Raw genomic sequence first — 17,703 nt, forward strand, 5'->3', positions numbered from 1 at the left:
CAATTGAAGCAGATTCTTACGCTGTATTTGCAGATCAGTCAGAAACCACTAAAACTGATGAATAAGATGTGCTCCAAGGTGATCTAGCAGAAGTAAAGATCTTCTTTGCAAGTCAAATCCCAATACTTAAGACTCTGGTTCTGCACACAGCTCACCCATTATGTAAGTGAACTCTGTTTTCAAACCACTAGTCTGAGCTACCACAGTGATAATTTTGTCCCATTATTGCACAAACAAGCCTTTAGCACTAATTGTGATGGTGTAGTAGAGAGAAGTTACCAGTCTCATCTGATCATATCACCTTTACTCTCATTAATATTCTAGCTGATGCAGTAGGCAAAACCCTGTACCACATCACTGTCAATGATGAAGTACTGGTGAGACCCCAGATCTAGTCTAGTATAAGCAGAATTTAGTCTACATTTCTTTCTTGTTTCTTCAAAGGATCTTCACCCCAGTATGTAAATCTCTGGGATTTTTTTGCATTCTCTGTTGTTTGTCTAGTCTATTTAGGAACATTTATGCTTCATCTGTAATTAGAAGCTTTTAAATCTCCAGGGCAGACCTCTCACTGGCACTTTTTTGTGGCCTCTGCCTAGCCAATGTGTTACGGTAAAAAATGTGATTTTCAATAAGATAATACAGAATTGTTTGAAAGGCAAGCTGTTTCATAATGTAACTTGAACTCAGAAAGGATCTAAGTCTTCACAGTGGAGACTCTCCCTGACAAAACAAATTTCCCCCAGGGGCTATAGCTGAGGGCTGAGTGGCAATTTTTCTTTCCACAAAGATCATATGTGATTTGCTCACTGAATTCAGATATTTATGTATTTCTCTGGAAAACAAAGCAAATCTTTTAAAATCTTTCAGATGTCTACAGACCTGGAGGTCTGCTTATTAGAAGTGATTATATGAGAAATAACATACAAAAATTGTATTACTCTACTTTGGATCCATAAAGGAAAGATACATGATCTCAGCATGTAGTACTAAGCAGCAAAAACTGAATCTGAAATTGCTACAAAATGCCCGAGAGAGATCACCTCTAGTCAATTGGACCTGTTTATCAAAGAAAGAGCAAGCTACCAAAATCACATGCTGATTCAACCAGGAGACGATGAAGACCTCAGCAGTTTGTTCTTCAGACAAGGTAAGTAGAAATGCAATATGCCTCTCCTGATGTGGTATCTCTGCAGTCTGCATTCTGCTTCAGCTGCCCACCAGGACCTGAATGCACTATGACAAGATTGCTGGTTACACATAGCCCAAACTGTCTTGGGACATGCTTAACACTCCCAACAAACAAGATTTCAGACCCTTTCTGGTTCATTATCATTCATGGGCACATGGCTTACCTGCAAAAAATGCACTCAGAAGTTTGTGGCTTGACCAATCCTCCCATGATGTGCTGCAGGAGCCACAGTTCCACAGGAGCAGAGCAGGATGAAGGGGCCAGTGGCATTTTCCTGGCTCAGCCTGCCTGTCTTCAGAGATTGTTTTCCCTTTGAAGAGCAAGAGTTAACAGATCATCTTGGAGAAGAGAACAGAGAAGGATGTGGGATTTATATTAATTTGTCTAATCCAGTCTAAATGGAAAGGTTCATTGATCTCAAGTCTACATTCTGAAGAGACCAGATATATAACAAAATGACAGGGGAAAGCACTCATGGAGAATCTCATCAAGAATGATGCATAAACCTAAGTCTGAAAAAACATCTAGGTCAAAGTGATGTAAACCTGGAAGTATCCTAGAGTCATTCTGCACTTTAAAACATATCACAGAAGATTTCATAATTTATCCTCATCTGAATTAACAGGAAAACTTCAGGCATTTGCAATTCTGACTGAAGTTCATAGTGGTGAAAAAGGTGAAATACTAAACATTTGAAAAAGTGATTCTATACAAATTTTACCTCAAATATAATAATGTATCTTTTGCTATGCATTAAACATATAGTAACTTGATAGCTAAGCCATAGGAAAAATATTGGCCTCAGTCAAATGTGAATTCCAGTTTTCAAGATTATATCTCTTCTGCTATTTGTACTAGTAATGTATTTTCTGTACTTGTTAGAATTAAATTTTTTCTTCAAATGACAGTGGCATTTATACTGAGACCTACACCTCCAGCAAAGATGATATGATTTGCTTCATTGGGTTTATTTCTCACCAGTATACTCTGTCCTAATTCTGTGCACACTAAATCCAGTCCTGCTCTTGCATTGAGTTACTTACATGGTTTCCATTTTTCCATTTAGGATAGGATGTTTTGAATGTGATTATGCTGAACACATCAGCACCAATACATATAGCTGTTAAAGTTTTCTCCGTCTCTTGACTTCTACACTATTCTGAGTCTCTGGATCTTCAAGCCCATTGTCAAAATCTGTCACATATAACATACATTTTTATTTTATCAGTTTCTCCTTATGATCATCAATTGATGCTCCCCTCTTGGCAATTCCTTGTTGGAAGTATTGCCAAGGCAAATTTTTGGATCTCTCAGATAACAGGGGCTGCGATCTTGCAGAGATTCATTGTATCTGCTATCCCTCAGCATTTTGGAGCTTACTCCCGAGGCCAATGAATTCGTGGCTAGGAAACCCCCTGTAGCACTCAGAATTCCTTGATCACTTGCCTTTCATGACTGTGCCCTTCATAAAATCTGATAAGACATGGTTGTTGCATTAGTCACCCACTCCTACTGCAGACCATGCTGAGAAGCATGTCTCTCTCTTTAGGAAAGTGATTAATTTTAAACACATTTTTTTTCTATTCAATACTCAACCTGAAATTTACCATGGTTGTCAAGATAAGTCAATAATTTGCCTATCTCCAGGTAAGTCCGGATCCAGTCTCTGATAGCAGCTGTTTAAGCCCAGAAGGGAATTTTTCCAGAGTAGCAAAATTTTCTGAAAATTTCCCTTTACTGCTGTAAGAGTAACAGATGTTATGTCTATGCTGGCTTCTGTGTTCAGAATGTTCTCTGAATTAATGATGTGAAGCAAACATCTGATATACAGTTATGGTGATTTTTTTCTGTATTAGGGCCCTGGTGTAGGTACCAGCAATGTAGATACAGTATCTTTGAGGTAGGGAAATTACACTGAAAGATAAAAGAAGTCAGAAAGTGAAGACAAGTTAGTCTTCTGCTGCTATTATTTTTACAAGAATTCATATTAGACGCAGTCAATCACTTTGACTTCCTTTTTACTGATATGAATATCTCTAATTTGCAGTGACAGTTAGGGTTTTCAAAGGAGTTAGAAGTACCTATAAGCTTAATTCAGTTTGCACTGCTGATACTGCAGTGAAGAGTCTCAGTGTGAGTACTTACAAAAACCAAGGTGGAGAGTTCCTGTTTTCCAGAAGGATTTTTAGGATCTTGTAGGTATAATTAATAACACAGAACTCAAGTGTCTTGTTACTTGTGTTCAGCCAGTAGCAGGATAGGTGTTAGAATGAATAGGAAGTTTGAAAAGGAAGTGTGAAAATAGACAGAAGACAGTGTAATGTTGATGGTAATCATTATGCTTCTTTACAGAGAAGATGAAGAACTTTCTGCTAGCAGCTATATTTTTACTTGTCAGAGGTGAGTTTTCATATACAGCTTACTGCCGCTTATGAACATTAAAAATCCTTAATGTTACTCAAGGATGAGGCTGTATGAAGAAAATCATGACCAAATTAAATTCTGTGAGTAGGAGAAGCAACCACCAGCAATAGTTTTCCTATTTCTTTTGCAGTTGTCTTGACCAATAAATTCCTTTTTTTTCCCCCTTTTTCTTCTTCTTTTTTTTTTCATTTTTGTTTTTACCCCTTTCCTCTTTGTGCTCCCCAGATCCCTGCCGCTGCACAGACTGGGACTCTCCGTTCTGCCGGCAGCTGCCAGGTGGGTGGAACGCCGCGGCGCCCGGCGGGCGATGGGCGCTGCCGAGGGCTCCCGCCGGCGCTCGGAAGCATCGCCCTAAAAGCACGCCCGCCTTTCCCAAAGGGAAAACCCGGAAAACCCGGCCAGAGCAGCGCGGGCAGGTGTGTCTGCGTGGCGGCAGGGCTGGGCTTTCACTCCCGCACGCTGTGAGCGAAAGCCCAGCCAGCGCGTCACGAATAGCTGCCGTTCCAAAAGACCGCGGATCCTCTAAAGTTCATGTGTGATGGATATCTCGGCTTTCCATTTAACTGGGAAATTACTGATGATGGCGAGGAGGAACAGTACAAGGCATTTGATAGGGTATTACAGAGCAGTAGGTGGTCATCTGATGTACATTGTGCTGGATTTATTGTGGGCAGAAAGGTCTTACTCGCTAAAAGACACAGCAGAGATGATAGGTTCTTGAGTACACAGTGACACTGGGCAAGACATCTGCAGGAAGACTGTGTTCTTCTGAAATTAGCCACGGATAATTTTCTAGTCCTCGCAATTAACTTGCCAGACTAAACTCCACTAAATCATTAGTGAGAAAACCAGATGCTCAGGAAGAAAAACAGAAAGTTCTAGAGTGAAAAAATTTAAATGTAGGTGGTTTGGGGTTTGTTTGTTGGTTTGAGGGTGGTTTTTTTTGGTTTTGTTTGGTTTTGTTTTGTTTGGTTTGGTTTTTTGTTGTTGTTGTTGTTTTTTTTAAGTGGAGAAACAACTATGTTTTCTTTAGAGCAAAGAAATTTTTTTCTTTCTTTGGAGCACAGTTGTGATACAGCTCTGGTACTATGCTAGGTCTGGGAAGAATTAATAATCTACATGTTAAGGTGGAGCAGTACAGTAGAGCAAAGAAAGCACTAGAATAAAAACTAATGTGCATGTGCATAATATCTACACACAGGACAAGTGAAAACAAAAGTGTGTAAGATTCACTATATTTATCTAGACAAAGGAATTTAGAATTTCAGTATATTGGTAGTGGGAGGATGCATTGGGGTGTTAGCTGAACTGGTACACTATTTCCACACACAAAATCTACTAATTTTTTTTCTGCTTTAATACCATAATCACATAGAGAAATACCAGGGGGATTTTGCAAAACTTAAAGCATGAGGAACAAAACAACCACTAATTCTCTGTAAGCAGACAGGTCTGGAACATGGTAGACACCATGTGGATCTGAGTTAGTAGAACTCTTACTTCAAATACTGTCAGGAGAAGTATATTACCAATGTATTGTCATGAAGTATAACAGCAGTTCCAAAAATATTTTGTTTTTAGTTGTTTCTTCAAAACTACAATAAAGAACACCAAGTAGGTGTAAGGTTTAATTCAAAATAAAATAGGAGAAGAATGTGAGAGGTGTTGCTGTTTACCCTGCTGTTGACAGACACCATGTTCATGTGTGAGGAGGCCAAGATGTGGTTGGTGGCCAGACTAGAAAAGCAAAGACTTCTGTAATATTTCCATTGCTATGGAAATAAGGAAGACATAATCTCTACCTTCCTGAAAGGAAACTGTACACACCTGAACTGGTGCAGTATAGTTTATTAGATAAGCATTTTTCATTTAGTATGAGAAAACAAGTGTCATGAGGTGAGGGTATTAAAGTCAGTGCTGAAGTCATTTGACACACTTCCTTTTCCAAAACACCTTTTAACTTCAATATGCATTTTCCATCTCAATGATTAAAAGAATGCCAAGGATACTTTATAACTCAGGTTGCAGGAAGAAATGAGGAAAAGAGAACTGATCTTTTCATTCATAACCTAGGTTATGGCATACCATACCATGCTACAACACTAGCTCCAGACATATTAATATTTACTTATCACATAGCAAAACCTTTTCTATTCAAGACTGATTGGTCTATTGGCAACCTGTTAGACCTAACAAGTATGAAAGACGTGTGACTCTACTCATCAGGAAAAATTTACCTTAAGCATCCCATTCCTGTTGAGATCCTTGTCTATCTTCCTGAATAACAACAAAAAATCTGAGTCCTTCTTGAATGACTTTGAGACACAATGACTGATTGTTCTGATCTAATAGTTCAGACAGTAAGACACAAAGCAAAAGAACAACAACAGTCATATTTTGTCATTAGCATTTTTGTTAAGAGATTTTTGAAATACTGACATAAACTTAATCACTCTAGACAAAAAACAAGTTTCTTTAATAATGTCATCAGTGCTTACTTTCACATCAACTGAAAAAGGGTAAGTTCAGTTGCAAAAAAATCCCCATATTTCTCTTTAAAAATTAATAACAGGTAATTTTATACATAAACTTATGCTCCTCCTGTTTTATAATGCATTCTTTATAAAACTGGCAGTTTAAAGTAATGTTTTTATCCAGCAATATTGTGTAGTTCTGAACTTCAGATAGAGATTGATGTTTTTGAAGCATTCTGGGGTCTAGTCAAGAAGTTCTAGCCTGGTTCATATTTGATGTCATTACTCATAGTCCCTTTGAGTCAGTTAATGTTTGCCTGTGATAGGTCTTTTCCAGTGCCCATGTTTTCATCTTTCAGACTGGGACAATGAATTGGTGTGTTACAAAGAACTAAGTGAGGATCTAACCTGTACCTGGCTGCCAATACCTAATGCTGCAAATACAGTTAATTATACTGTATACTTAAAATGGTAAGTCTGAAAAGTTATCTCAGAAAACAAAAAGCTCTTATTGTTGTTAGATGTGGTTCCCATCTGCTGGAGTTTTGTTCTAGTGTATTTCATCACTTTATAGGTTATTACACAAGGCTAGTCTCAATACCTTTCATCACTTCTCATCAATACCTATTGATTTGTAAGAGCTTGTTAAGAGACTGGCAGGTTGATTTTGGCTATCACAAAAGCCATCACAAAAGCTGTTCTAGTTCCACTCCTCAGCCTAACAGGGCAGAGAAAATATGACAAAGGATCATGGGTTGAGATAAGAACAGGAAGAGGTCTCTCAGCAATTACTGTCATGGCTAAAACAGACATGACGTGGGAAAATTAATTTAATTTATTGACATTTAAATTAGAGTAGAGTAATGAGAAATATAGCTAAAACTTGAAAGGCCTTCCCCTTCTCTGCCCGTCACCCGCATGCTTTTCTTCTTACTGGGCTTAACTGAATTGTCTGCCTCCTCCACCCCAGCATTGTGGGGGGATGGGAAATGAGACTGTGGTCAGCCCATCACATGTTTGGTCTGTCACTTCTTTTCTCTTCTGATTCTTCCTCTGGTCCAGCATGGGAATCCTCCTACAGGAGACATGAACTCCCACAGTCCATCATAAACTCCTCCAATATGAATGCTTCCCATGGGGCTGCGTTTCTTCATTACCTGCTCCAGTGTAGGTCCCTTCCATGGGGTGCCAGCTCTTCAAGAGCAGCCTGCTCCAAAGCAGGTCCCTAGTGTTCACAAGCCCTGCAAACCTGCTGCAGTGTGGGCTGGTCTCTGCTGCTCCCACATGTTCTCAATTTCTCTCTGCCAGCTGCTGTTGTGCAGCAGTTTTTTCCCTCTTTTAAATGCATTATCCCAGAGGCACTACCACCATGGCTGATGGGCTCAGCCTTGGCCAGCAGCAAGTCTGTCCTGAAGCCCAGCTAGAACTGGCATTGTTGTACATGGGAAAGCTTATTGCAGCTCCTCGGAAGCCACATCTGTAGCAATCTGCTCCCTTGCTCCCAAAACCTTGCAATGCAAACCCAATACAGAGTTATTATACATCTTACCAGGCCTCCAACACAATAATGTTTAAAGCATTATTGCCAAAGATCAGCTTACTCAATTACCTTTATTTGCAGCTATTGACTTTTATTAACTATTCAACACAGATGTATTTAAAGTAAAAAAAAATTAAAAGAAAACATTCAAACATGAACAGACACTAAGCTTTTATTTTATGTATTATGTATTTTGCTATAGCATGAACCCAAGGAGATGTCAGATGTAGCGTGCTTTCTGATAATTCTGAATTATCTAGTAGTGGTTTAACAGATCAGAATGAACTTGTAGGGTTAATTTTGAATTGATTACCTAAAATATAATATCTTCAGTTGCAGCTATATTACAAAATTGAATTTCCTCATTTTATATCTAGATATTTGGAATCTTCCATGAGATTAGGGGCATGTTCAGAAATAGAAATGTGAGATCAGAAGACATGATCTTTGCCATGAGACCATCTCATAGGGTACATAGAGTACAACACTGTATACCATAGGTAAATTCTGATATTCATTTCTGATTTTTGGCCACATAACCACCTCTTGTCATGCTGTGACAACCTCTAGCTGTGGTTAGAAATACCTCCTAAAGCTAAGAAAATGTCACCACACTGGGAAACTCCCCAGAGTGATCATCTTCACATTGCACAGGAGCAAAGCAACCACCTCAAGGCTGAGATTACTCCCCCCATCACCTTCAATATTTTTTCACTGGAGGTAGCAGCAGGCACCAATTTGCAATAAACACCGAATTTCATTGCATTTACTATCTTGACACTTGGAACTTCAAGGAATACCAATTTTTTTTAAGGGCAGAAACATCTATGAAACAGCTCTGTTTCTGAAGAGATGTTATCAGTTGAAATATTTTTAAGCTACTTGCTCTCAAAGTCGTAAGACAAAACCAGACTGTGCTGTTCCCAGGCTGCAGGGTTGATGTCATGAACAGACAAGGTAGACAAAATAATGAAAGAAGATGTCAGTGGGGGAAGAGAGAGGCAATTCCCTGGCAGAGTTGTTGATGTTTCCAAGTCAGTCAGGCCTTTAACCTCATTCTCCTAAGCTTCCACCCAGTGGTCTTGAAGAAAAGCTTACTATCTCCTCCTCTGTTGGGTTAAAAGAAAAAGAAAAAACCCACATGTGAAAGGGCTTTTGCCTTGCCTAGAAGAGGTAGGGCTTTTACCTTGCCCATTCCTGCATGTAACATCAGTTTGACGTTGTAATAGTTCCTTGTCCTTGCCCCTTGTGATTAAGTTGTCAGGAAGAAAAAGATTAAAGATAAACACTCCCACAGAAAAGTTCCAACCAAGAATTCAAAATCATGCTTTGAAATTTTAATGGCTGATTCACATCTAGCCTGTAGCAGAAGACAGGAAAACCTTCAAGCAGTTTTTCTTAGGTATTAAATATTGAATCATGATGTGTGTAATTTAATACTTGAGAAGAATAGATAGGCAATTAATATGCTAGCCCATCTCTTTAAGAACACTGAACTTGCACAGTTTCAACCTTGGAAAAGTCTGTCCTGTGTGTGGCAGAGACTAAATGAGAGAGACAAGGAAGACAATAGGCAGCAAAGTTGGATGTAAGGCATTAAAACTCTCAGATTTCCTGTGCTGTGTTTATTAGGTATACCTGGAGAAATCTACAGGCCTGAGGACTTAGGTGACATTTAAATATCTCCATCAAACTCTGATGATTTGAAGGAACAAAAGTCAGAAGATAGGCATACAACTCATAAGAAGCTTTTCATAACTTTATGGTAATTTAGATATACATAACTGGAAAATTTTGTGGTTCAAAAGGAATTTGGGTGCCCCTGTTATAAGAGGCAAAGCAATTTTCTGCTTTCAAAATGCTCTATATATCCCACTGTGAGTAAAAAAGAAGGTCATACAGATCTTGTATCATGGTATGCCTTAAAAGTTTAAGGCATTCAACAGTTCTCCACCACACAATACAAAGACTTGCACATTTAAATTTGCTAGGATTGCTGAGGTGCTGAAATTAATCTTGCTATTTCAAGCTGCTCAAGGTGAACCTTCAAGATTTTCAGATGTGGAATTATGTGTAGAAGTATCTGGAAAAACATCAATTGCTATAAGTTTGCTTTCTTGGGCAGGGGAGGAAAGAATAGCTATAATCCAATAAATGTTTTTCATTCTGCTTCCTTTTCTCTGAAGGAACCAAATACGTAAACCTTTTCAGCGAAACACGTCGTCACCTTCCATCACAATAGAACGAAAGAATCTCTACATTGAGAGATTGGCAACCATTTGGATAGCAGTGAATTATGCCCATCACACCTGCGCAAAAGGAAAGAACATCTCAGTTTTACCAAGCAAAGCAGGTACAGCGTCTTCACAAGTTGTGTTACTGCAGTGCCCAGCTAAAGCTGTATTCTGTAAAGATCACTTCCAAAATTTCAGCTCCCAAAACACTCTTATTTTTACTGATATTTTTATTGATAACACTGTTATTTTTACTGATCCAGAGAGCTAAGATGCAGTTTGACTTCTTTGAATGAAGTTAATAACAGAACCCTATAACGTTTTATGGGAGGCGGGTTTTACTTTAAATATTTTGCTGGAATATTTAATATTCATATCCAGAAAAATACATAGTAATATTTGTGTACCAGTTTTCTATGCTCTCTTTGATGGTTTTCTGAATTTCTTTGTATTGGTTTGCAAAGAGTAGATTGACTCAGCACTGTGCACCTAAGGAATCCTTGATATAGGGCATTAGAATTGTAATTGATGTTAAGAGCTTCTCAAAACTTCACCTGCTCAGACTACTCAGGTCCAAGAAAAACCAATGCTTCTCACTGCTGGGAGTTATTACCAGTACAGCCTAAATTATCAGTAGTATAACCTTTACTGAAGACTTTTGGCCACGTTGTGTTTATTGGAGAGGAAGATGAAGGTATATTTGCCTTTACCGAAATTTAAAGATATTCTGGATATTTTTTATACAGCTCATGATTACGGTATTCTTGACATTTTGATCTTGCTTTCAGCCTCACTCAGAATAGTAACTGCTTAGAAAAAGAGTGTTCCTGAAATCAATAGAAGCGCTCACAAAAGAAAGGCAAGAGGAACAACTGTAGCACCTTAACGTAGGGGATGCCCCCCAGCATCCTCACAAACAACTGAATTTTGTTGATGACATAAAGATTTAGTAATTATTCATTCCCCTGGTCTTTTGAAGTCTCACAGCATTCAGTATTGTGTTCCAAGTATTTTAATTTTATAGGCCACACTCAATAGATGAAATTACCAAACCTTTCCTGCTTCTCTTGCATTTTTAATGACTGTATCTCCCTCATTTTAGGAAAGTGCTTGTCACCATCTAACATAAATGCTTATCAGATCACAAATGAATTGATAATAAAGTGGGACCTGCCCACAGCTCATACACCATATGAGCTGAGATACAGAGAGGCACTCACAGAATCTACTCCATGGACACTGGTAAGTACTTCCAGATGACAATTTCCTGTGAATATAAGGTGCCTCAATATCAGCTCAGCTGCACATATTATATGCAGCACAAGGATTGCAAGGCAGCATAGCAAGGAGTCACTTTGTAGGCATATCCCAATAAAGCACCTTAGTTTGGTTCTAACAAATCATTAAATGCTTGGGAAAGAAGGAATAGTAGCTTTAAACAAAGCAAAATAGAATAGCTTGTTATCTGGTTCATTAACCTACCAGTGAGACATTACAACTGACAGTGATACAAAAGCTGAATATCAGACATGCCATGCAAACTCAGATCCAAATTTACAATACTTACAATATTGCTATTTTAGCTGGTATCATTACATTTTCAAACACATTAGAGATCAGGTTGCTTTATTTTTTGAGTTAATTCACAGTTTACACACTTTTGGTTCATGTAAGTATTCCAGATTTTCTTCTTTAAAAAGAAGGGAATAATTTTTCTGTAATAAAAAAATAATATTCATGGAATCATAGAATGGTTTGGGTTGGAAGGTTCCAACCAGCCTAGTTCCAACCAGCCCTGCCATGTGCAGGGCCACACTATAGTAGACCAGGGTGCCCCATCCAAATTGGCCTTGAACATTTCCAAAGATGGAACATCCACAACTTCCCTGTTCCAGTGCCTCACCACCCTCACAGAGAAGAATTTCTTCCTCATACCTGATCTAAACCTGCTCTCTTTCAGTCTACAGCCACAGCCCCTTGTCTTGTCACTACATGCTCTTGGGAATAGTCTTGCCCCATCTTTCCTGTAAGTTCTCTTGAGGTACTGGAAGGCAACAATAACACCTTCCCAAAGCCTTCTCTTTTCCAGAACAATCCCAATTGTCTCAGACTTTCTTCACAGGAGAGGTACTCCATCCTACTGATTTGGTGGCCCTCCTTTGGATTCATTTTAATAGGTCCATGTTCTGCCTGTGCTGGGGACCCTGTCCCTGAAAATTGGGAAATAAACTCTCCATCATATGTGTTATGATGGAGACTAGGAAGCCAACATTATTTCATTAGCAGTGCTGGATGCATGGATAATTCTCTTCAAAGTATACCTGCCCAGTAACCTCAGAGACCAGGTTATATTCCTGAAACTATTGTATTTTCATGTTTCCTGAAAACCTGCATATATGCTGATTATTTCCACTTGTTTAGATATGATTCCAGATCTTCTGAAGAATCTTTTCTCCTTGGGAGTATTTCAAATATGTTACTGGGTCATAATGTACTTCTCTTACGATTCTTTGCTTTGACACAAAATCCCTTTTCTCAAAACTGAGATATTAGTTAGTACATATTAAATCACAGACAGAAGTAAACAAGAAAGCAGTAACTGGAACAAGTTTATTAGTCACAGGTCTAGGGAGTTAGCACATGTCCATATTAATCTCTGGTATTTGTACTAAGCACTGTATGTACAAAATAAAGTACTAACAACGAATATAGGGGTCATGCTTTGTTGTGCTAAATTTAAAAGAATTTCCAGCACCTTCACTGTTACATAAAGGTCTTCTTATAGGACTGTTCAATAACAATCCCAGAGCTGATGCAGCCCTGCAGGTGGGTCTCAGCAAAGCAGAGCAGAGGGGCAGAATCCCCTCCCTGGCCCTGCTGCCCACACTGCTCTGGATGCAGCCCAGGACACGTTTGGCTCTCTGGGCTGTGAGTGCTCATGGCTGGGTCATGTCCAGCCTCTCACCCACAGCACCCCCAAGTCCTTCTGGGCAGGGCTGCTGTGATCTATCTTCCAGCCTGTGTTGGAACCAGGGTTGCTCTGACAACCAGGTTCAGCAGCAGCTGGTCTTGTTAAACCCCATGAGGTTCCCATCTCACCCCTGGAGCCGGTCCAGGTCTCTCTGGATGGCATCCCATCCTGCAGGAGTGCCAACAACACCACTCAGCCTGGGGTCAACTGCAAATTCACAGAGGGTGCATTTGACCCCTCTATGTCATTACTGAAGATATTAAATAACATTGGTAACACCCACTATGGACCTCTGATGAACACATCTTGTCACTGATGTCCACTGGGATTCTGAGCCATTGTCCATTACCCTCTGGATGCGACCATCCAACCACTTCCCAATACACATCACAGTTTTCCCATCAAATCCATCACTATCCAATTTGGAGCGAAGGATGCTGTGAGATACAAGATCAGTTCCAGTTGCATTTGAGGACATACAATATAGCACAGCAACAGGGCAGTACCAAATTAAAAGGAATATGCAGGAGATAGAAAATGAGTCATAATTTCAATAATGCCTGTATGCAGAAGCATTGGCTGCTTATCCTGCCCCTTCCCATCCAGCATATCAAGCAAAGGCTTCTTCAGCAGGCAAGAACGTATGCATTATTTGTATCACAAAGTCCCTGAAATTGTCTGTTTTTCAAGCTCTGTTACTTTTATACATGTTAATCTGGTTTTAAATATGCATTTATCAAGGAAAAGAAGGAAACTGTTTAAATAGCAACAATCCCCACTTCTTGGGAAATTCTGCTTACCCAGGAGCCTCTTTGCGTCCTTTTTACTGCAAAAATCTCCCTTGTTCTTCCTTTTGTCTCAGAAGACTGTTCCCATTTCTCTTGTAGCTGACTGCTGGTTTATTTAGCCACTACAGAAGAGCTTCTTTTAGAGACCCATGTAAGAAATGTTTCATATCAGTACAAAGAACATTCAGGTCTTGGAAAGGTCCCTTTGTTCACTTGCATACAAGTCTAGACAATTCTTGGGCAGCCAGTTACCCATGCATAGCCCACCAAGTAGTGCAATAGATAGACAACCACGTGCAGACAGTCGGGCACATGGCATGTGGAAGAATAGAGAGTAAAGAGCAGTAGAAATGCATGCCCTGCAGGTTTTGGAGTCACGGGAGATGGAAGATTCACATGAGTACTGTGAGGGACTAGTAGAGACATCCACACTGAGGGACGCAAATGAGTGAAGACTACAGGTTATGAATATTCATAATCTCCCAAGTCCCAGCTGATGCTATGAATTTAGGCTGTAATCTCTTCCTAATAATATAAACGTAGGCTAAGCTTGCAAATGAGTTAGCAAGAATGGCTGTACATGCAGAGAGGATGTATAAAGCTAGTGTTTATCACAAGTAGGATAAATGTATGTGTAATGAAATTTAGCATTTGGGTTTTAAATCCAACTTCCACTTGCTTCTTGTTTGGCCTCTGTAATATTGTGGGTAGTGGGATTTTTTTTGCGATCAAGCAAAAATTATATGAAGTTGTCATGGACAAAGTGATACCCTTCACTCATAAGAAAGAAATTATGTTTATTGATAAAACAGAAATCTAACAAAGTTTGATAGTAAATGTGACAGGAGTTTAACAGGAGCAGATGGCAAGGAGCGTGTGATTACTTCACAGAGAATAGAGTCAGACAGAACTGTGAGGGAGACCTTTTAATTGGGCCATGATATTCTAAAAAGGCTTCCCTTGCATTCTAAAATGCTTCTCAGAGCCCCTGCAAGTCTAGCTGTTTCTGGATCCAGACTTAATCCCAGACCTGGTCAACAGTTGTCTACAGGATTTTATGTACACAATTAATCCTTTGTATCACTTAACTGAGATGTAAATTTTCAGTGTATTAATTTCCAATTCACTTACCAAGTATCTGATGAGATGAATACTCTCTCATCCTTGGGGAGTAACTTTCAGAAGTTAAGAAGTGTCCTTACTCAAGAGATACCATTGTATAGCCTCCTGCTGTGCAGGAGAGTTCAAGAAGCTGTGGGCTATCCACTATTTAAAGGGTAAGATGAGACACTTAAAGACATATATGCATGCTCTCTTCAAATATTAGTTTCTTCCAAAGGTGACTCGAATTGAATCTTAACCAGCACTATGAGTAGGTGAATGAACTGTTAAAATCAGCTCTTGTCTTTCATGTTGTTATCTGTCTGCCACGAATCAACTTTGAGCCAGATGCTGGTCCAGACACATCTAATATGACTGCTGATAGTAGTTATCACTTAATCAGGATTACAGGAAATAGAGGTCAGGATGGAGGGGAAGTAGAGGAGAGGGAGGTGAGAACACTCCCACAGAAGTTAATTAATTAACTTATCAAAACATAAAGTACTGCAGAAATTCAAAGAGAAGAGCTTCTCACCTTAGAGTGGAGCTTTGTTGTTTTTGTGGGGCTTTAAGGAAGAGTTTAAGTGATAACAACCGTTTCCTAATGTATTTTCTCTTATTTTCTCTGTATTTTTCAACTCAGTTTTTCTTAGATATGAGTGGTGTCTTTGTTTCAAGAAAAACTCCATTCCCCATGCAGTTATTGGAGCTCCAGTGCCCTCATCAGCTGCAGATGCAAATCTCTTCTGCAGTGCCAAGGCGTATAGGCAGCCACACATTTAATCGAGTCATGTTGTTTAAGACAACAGCCATGTAGGTCTATTCGACATAATGACATTTCTAAAAATAAAGGCTTTTTTTAATGTTTAGCTTTCCCTTGACTTCTTGTTCTTGAGAATGCTAACAAGGTTTGGAGTTAAATACATTTTTATTTTTCATTATATATAATGACTAATTGATTTTAAAAGTAATATTTAGACCAGCTTACTTACTGTCCTGAGTGAGCAGAACAAGCTCATGAGAAAGAGGGTGTTGCCTTGAAAGACTTAAAATACCTTGACTAAAATGTGCAATAATTCATATTTTATGATCGGAACCTCTACTTTCAGCTGAGTCAGAAGAGTAGTCTTAGGCTGAGAAAACAATATAAGATAATGCTGTATTGCTGTTACATAATTTTTTTTTTAGGTGTCTGTAAGAAGCGATGCTATCAATGTCACCATTTCAAATTTAAATGCTATGTCTTCATACATTGTTCAGCTCAGATGCATAGCCAAGGATGGTCTCAACTGTGTTTGCATTTGGAGCAAAGAGATTTTGGTCCCTCACAGTAAGTGAAATATAGTTTCATCCTATTGATAGTAAGTATGAATGTAAAGACTTTTCCAAATTCTGTGTCATATGGAATAAGATTTTCAGGTATTCTTGAAAATATGAACATCAGAATTGCTCATTTGAGTGCTGTCTCCATCTTTTTCCATGTTTACCAGAACTCATGAACAAGCCAAGAATATCATATAATGTAATCACACAAGTCTCTCCAGGAAGAAGAAGTGTTCTTCTGAAGTGGGAAGTAAGGTTCACTCTGAGTCTGGATACTTTCTGTTATGCATTCTATTTATTTCTTGTATTGCAGGGAAAAACAGACTTTCTTATTGTATTGATATGCGAAAGACATTGGATATTGTATACTTTCTGGAGAATTCATTGCATCTGTATGCTGATGATTTAGGTGGTAAAAACTAACAGAGAAAAATTATATCAATTTATAATCTTGAAAAATTACTAAAACTTCCCTTCTTTTCCAGGGAAAAATATCAGAAATAATCCTTGAAGAATTCACAGGCCTTCATGTATTAAATTACATTGCAGTAATTTCCATTTCTGTGCACTCATTTTCCAATCTCTTATTAAGATTAGTACAGTAAAATAATGAGTGAACTACCACCAGGAATTTCTACCAATGGATATTTAACATGTTCCAGATTTGCAGCATAATTTTTAGCATTTGTCTTTAAAGATACTACATAGCCAGTCAAGTCCTAGAAAATGAGGATATCCAGAGGCATAAATTTCAATTAAACACATCTCATTAACTTTCAAGTTCCTGAAAATGAGGGATGTGTTCCACTGAAATGTAGAGAATGCTACAGCTGCTTCACTGCTGTTATTACTAATTGCATAACTAAGACCTCAATTAAGGAAAATTTGTAATCATGTACTTAAATCCTCTCAATTTAAGAATGCTCTTAATTTTAAGGAAATGCTTTTCTTTATTGATTCCTAATGACCTAATTAAAGTAGTATGATTTTATCCCCATCATTAGAGGCTACATTTTGTTTATAAAATTAAATTAAATTTGATTTTTGGCACAGGAAATGACAGCATTTATAGAATAATAATGTTTTTCCACTTGCTAGGTAGCACAAAGTGAGAATGTCCTTGGATATTTTGTTAATGTGGAAAGAATACCCAACAGTTGCAACCACCTACCAAATCATATTTCTCTCAAAGACAGAAAAATTCTTGTTAATCTCTCCATGGCTGACTATAGAGTTAATATTTCTGCCTATAATGAAGCAGGAGAATCTCCACAAGCTATCTACATTGTCCCAGAATTCTCTGTAACAGGTATTTATACCTTACCATCTATTCACCATAATGGTGGGGATATTTTATGACCAATCTCTAAGGCTACTTTTTCATGGACTTTGGAATAGGTGAAATAACTTTATTGAATGTATATTAGGTTAATATTTTTACATTCTAGGAGTCAGAATTGTTTCTTAAGAAGATACTTCAGGAGAAGTTAACAGATTAGCAATTTAATATTAATTTTCGCATTCACTCCTTTCTTTGTAAAGCTAGAGAAAGTACCATGTATTGGGTCTACTTAGGAAAACGGTGGATTTTACATAGGAAAATAGTTTATGGACTGTCCTCAATATCAAGTAGGTGTCAGTGGTTTAAAAAAATTC

The 17,703-nt window shown here is 38.4% G+C and overlaps 1 protein-coding gene across 1 annotated transcript in view; it reads left to right on the forward strand.

Moving 5' to 3' along the window:
- Nucleotides 1–3,549: 3,549 nt before the first annotated feature.
- Nucleotides 3,550–17,703, forward strand: part of LOC144248377 (interleukin-6 receptor subunit beta-like) — a 30,271-nt gene continuing 16,117 nt past the window's right edge. Inside the window, exons 1-8 of the mRNA XM_077790524.1 lie at nucleotides 3,550–3,592; nucleotides 3,842–3,892; nucleotides 6,450–6,561; nucleotides 9,817–9,983; nucleotides 10,967–11,106; nucleotides 15,913–16,054; nucleotides 16,215–16,297; nucleotides 17,146–17,356. Of these exons, the coding sequence (XP_077646650.1) occupies nucleotides 3,550–3,592; nucleotides 3,842–3,892; nucleotides 6,450–6,561; nucleotides 9,817–9,983; nucleotides 10,967–11,106; nucleotides 15,913–16,054; nucleotides 16,215–16,297; nucleotides 17,146–17,356 (949 nt within the window). The remainder of the gene's footprint in view (nucleotides 3,593–3,841; nucleotides 3,893–6,449; nucleotides 6,562–9,816; nucleotides 9,984–10,966; nucleotides 11,107–15,912; nucleotides 16,055–16,214; nucleotides 16,298–17,145; nucleotides 17,357–17,703) is intronic.

Source organism: Lonchura striata, chromosome Z, assembly GCF_046129695.1.
Source record: "Lonchura striata isolate bLonStr1 chromosome Z, bLonStr1.mat, whole genome shotgun sequence".
In the NCBI taxonomy this organism is placed as follows: Eukaryota; Metazoa; Chordata; class Aves; order Passeriformes; family Estrildidae; genus Lonchura; species Lonchura striata.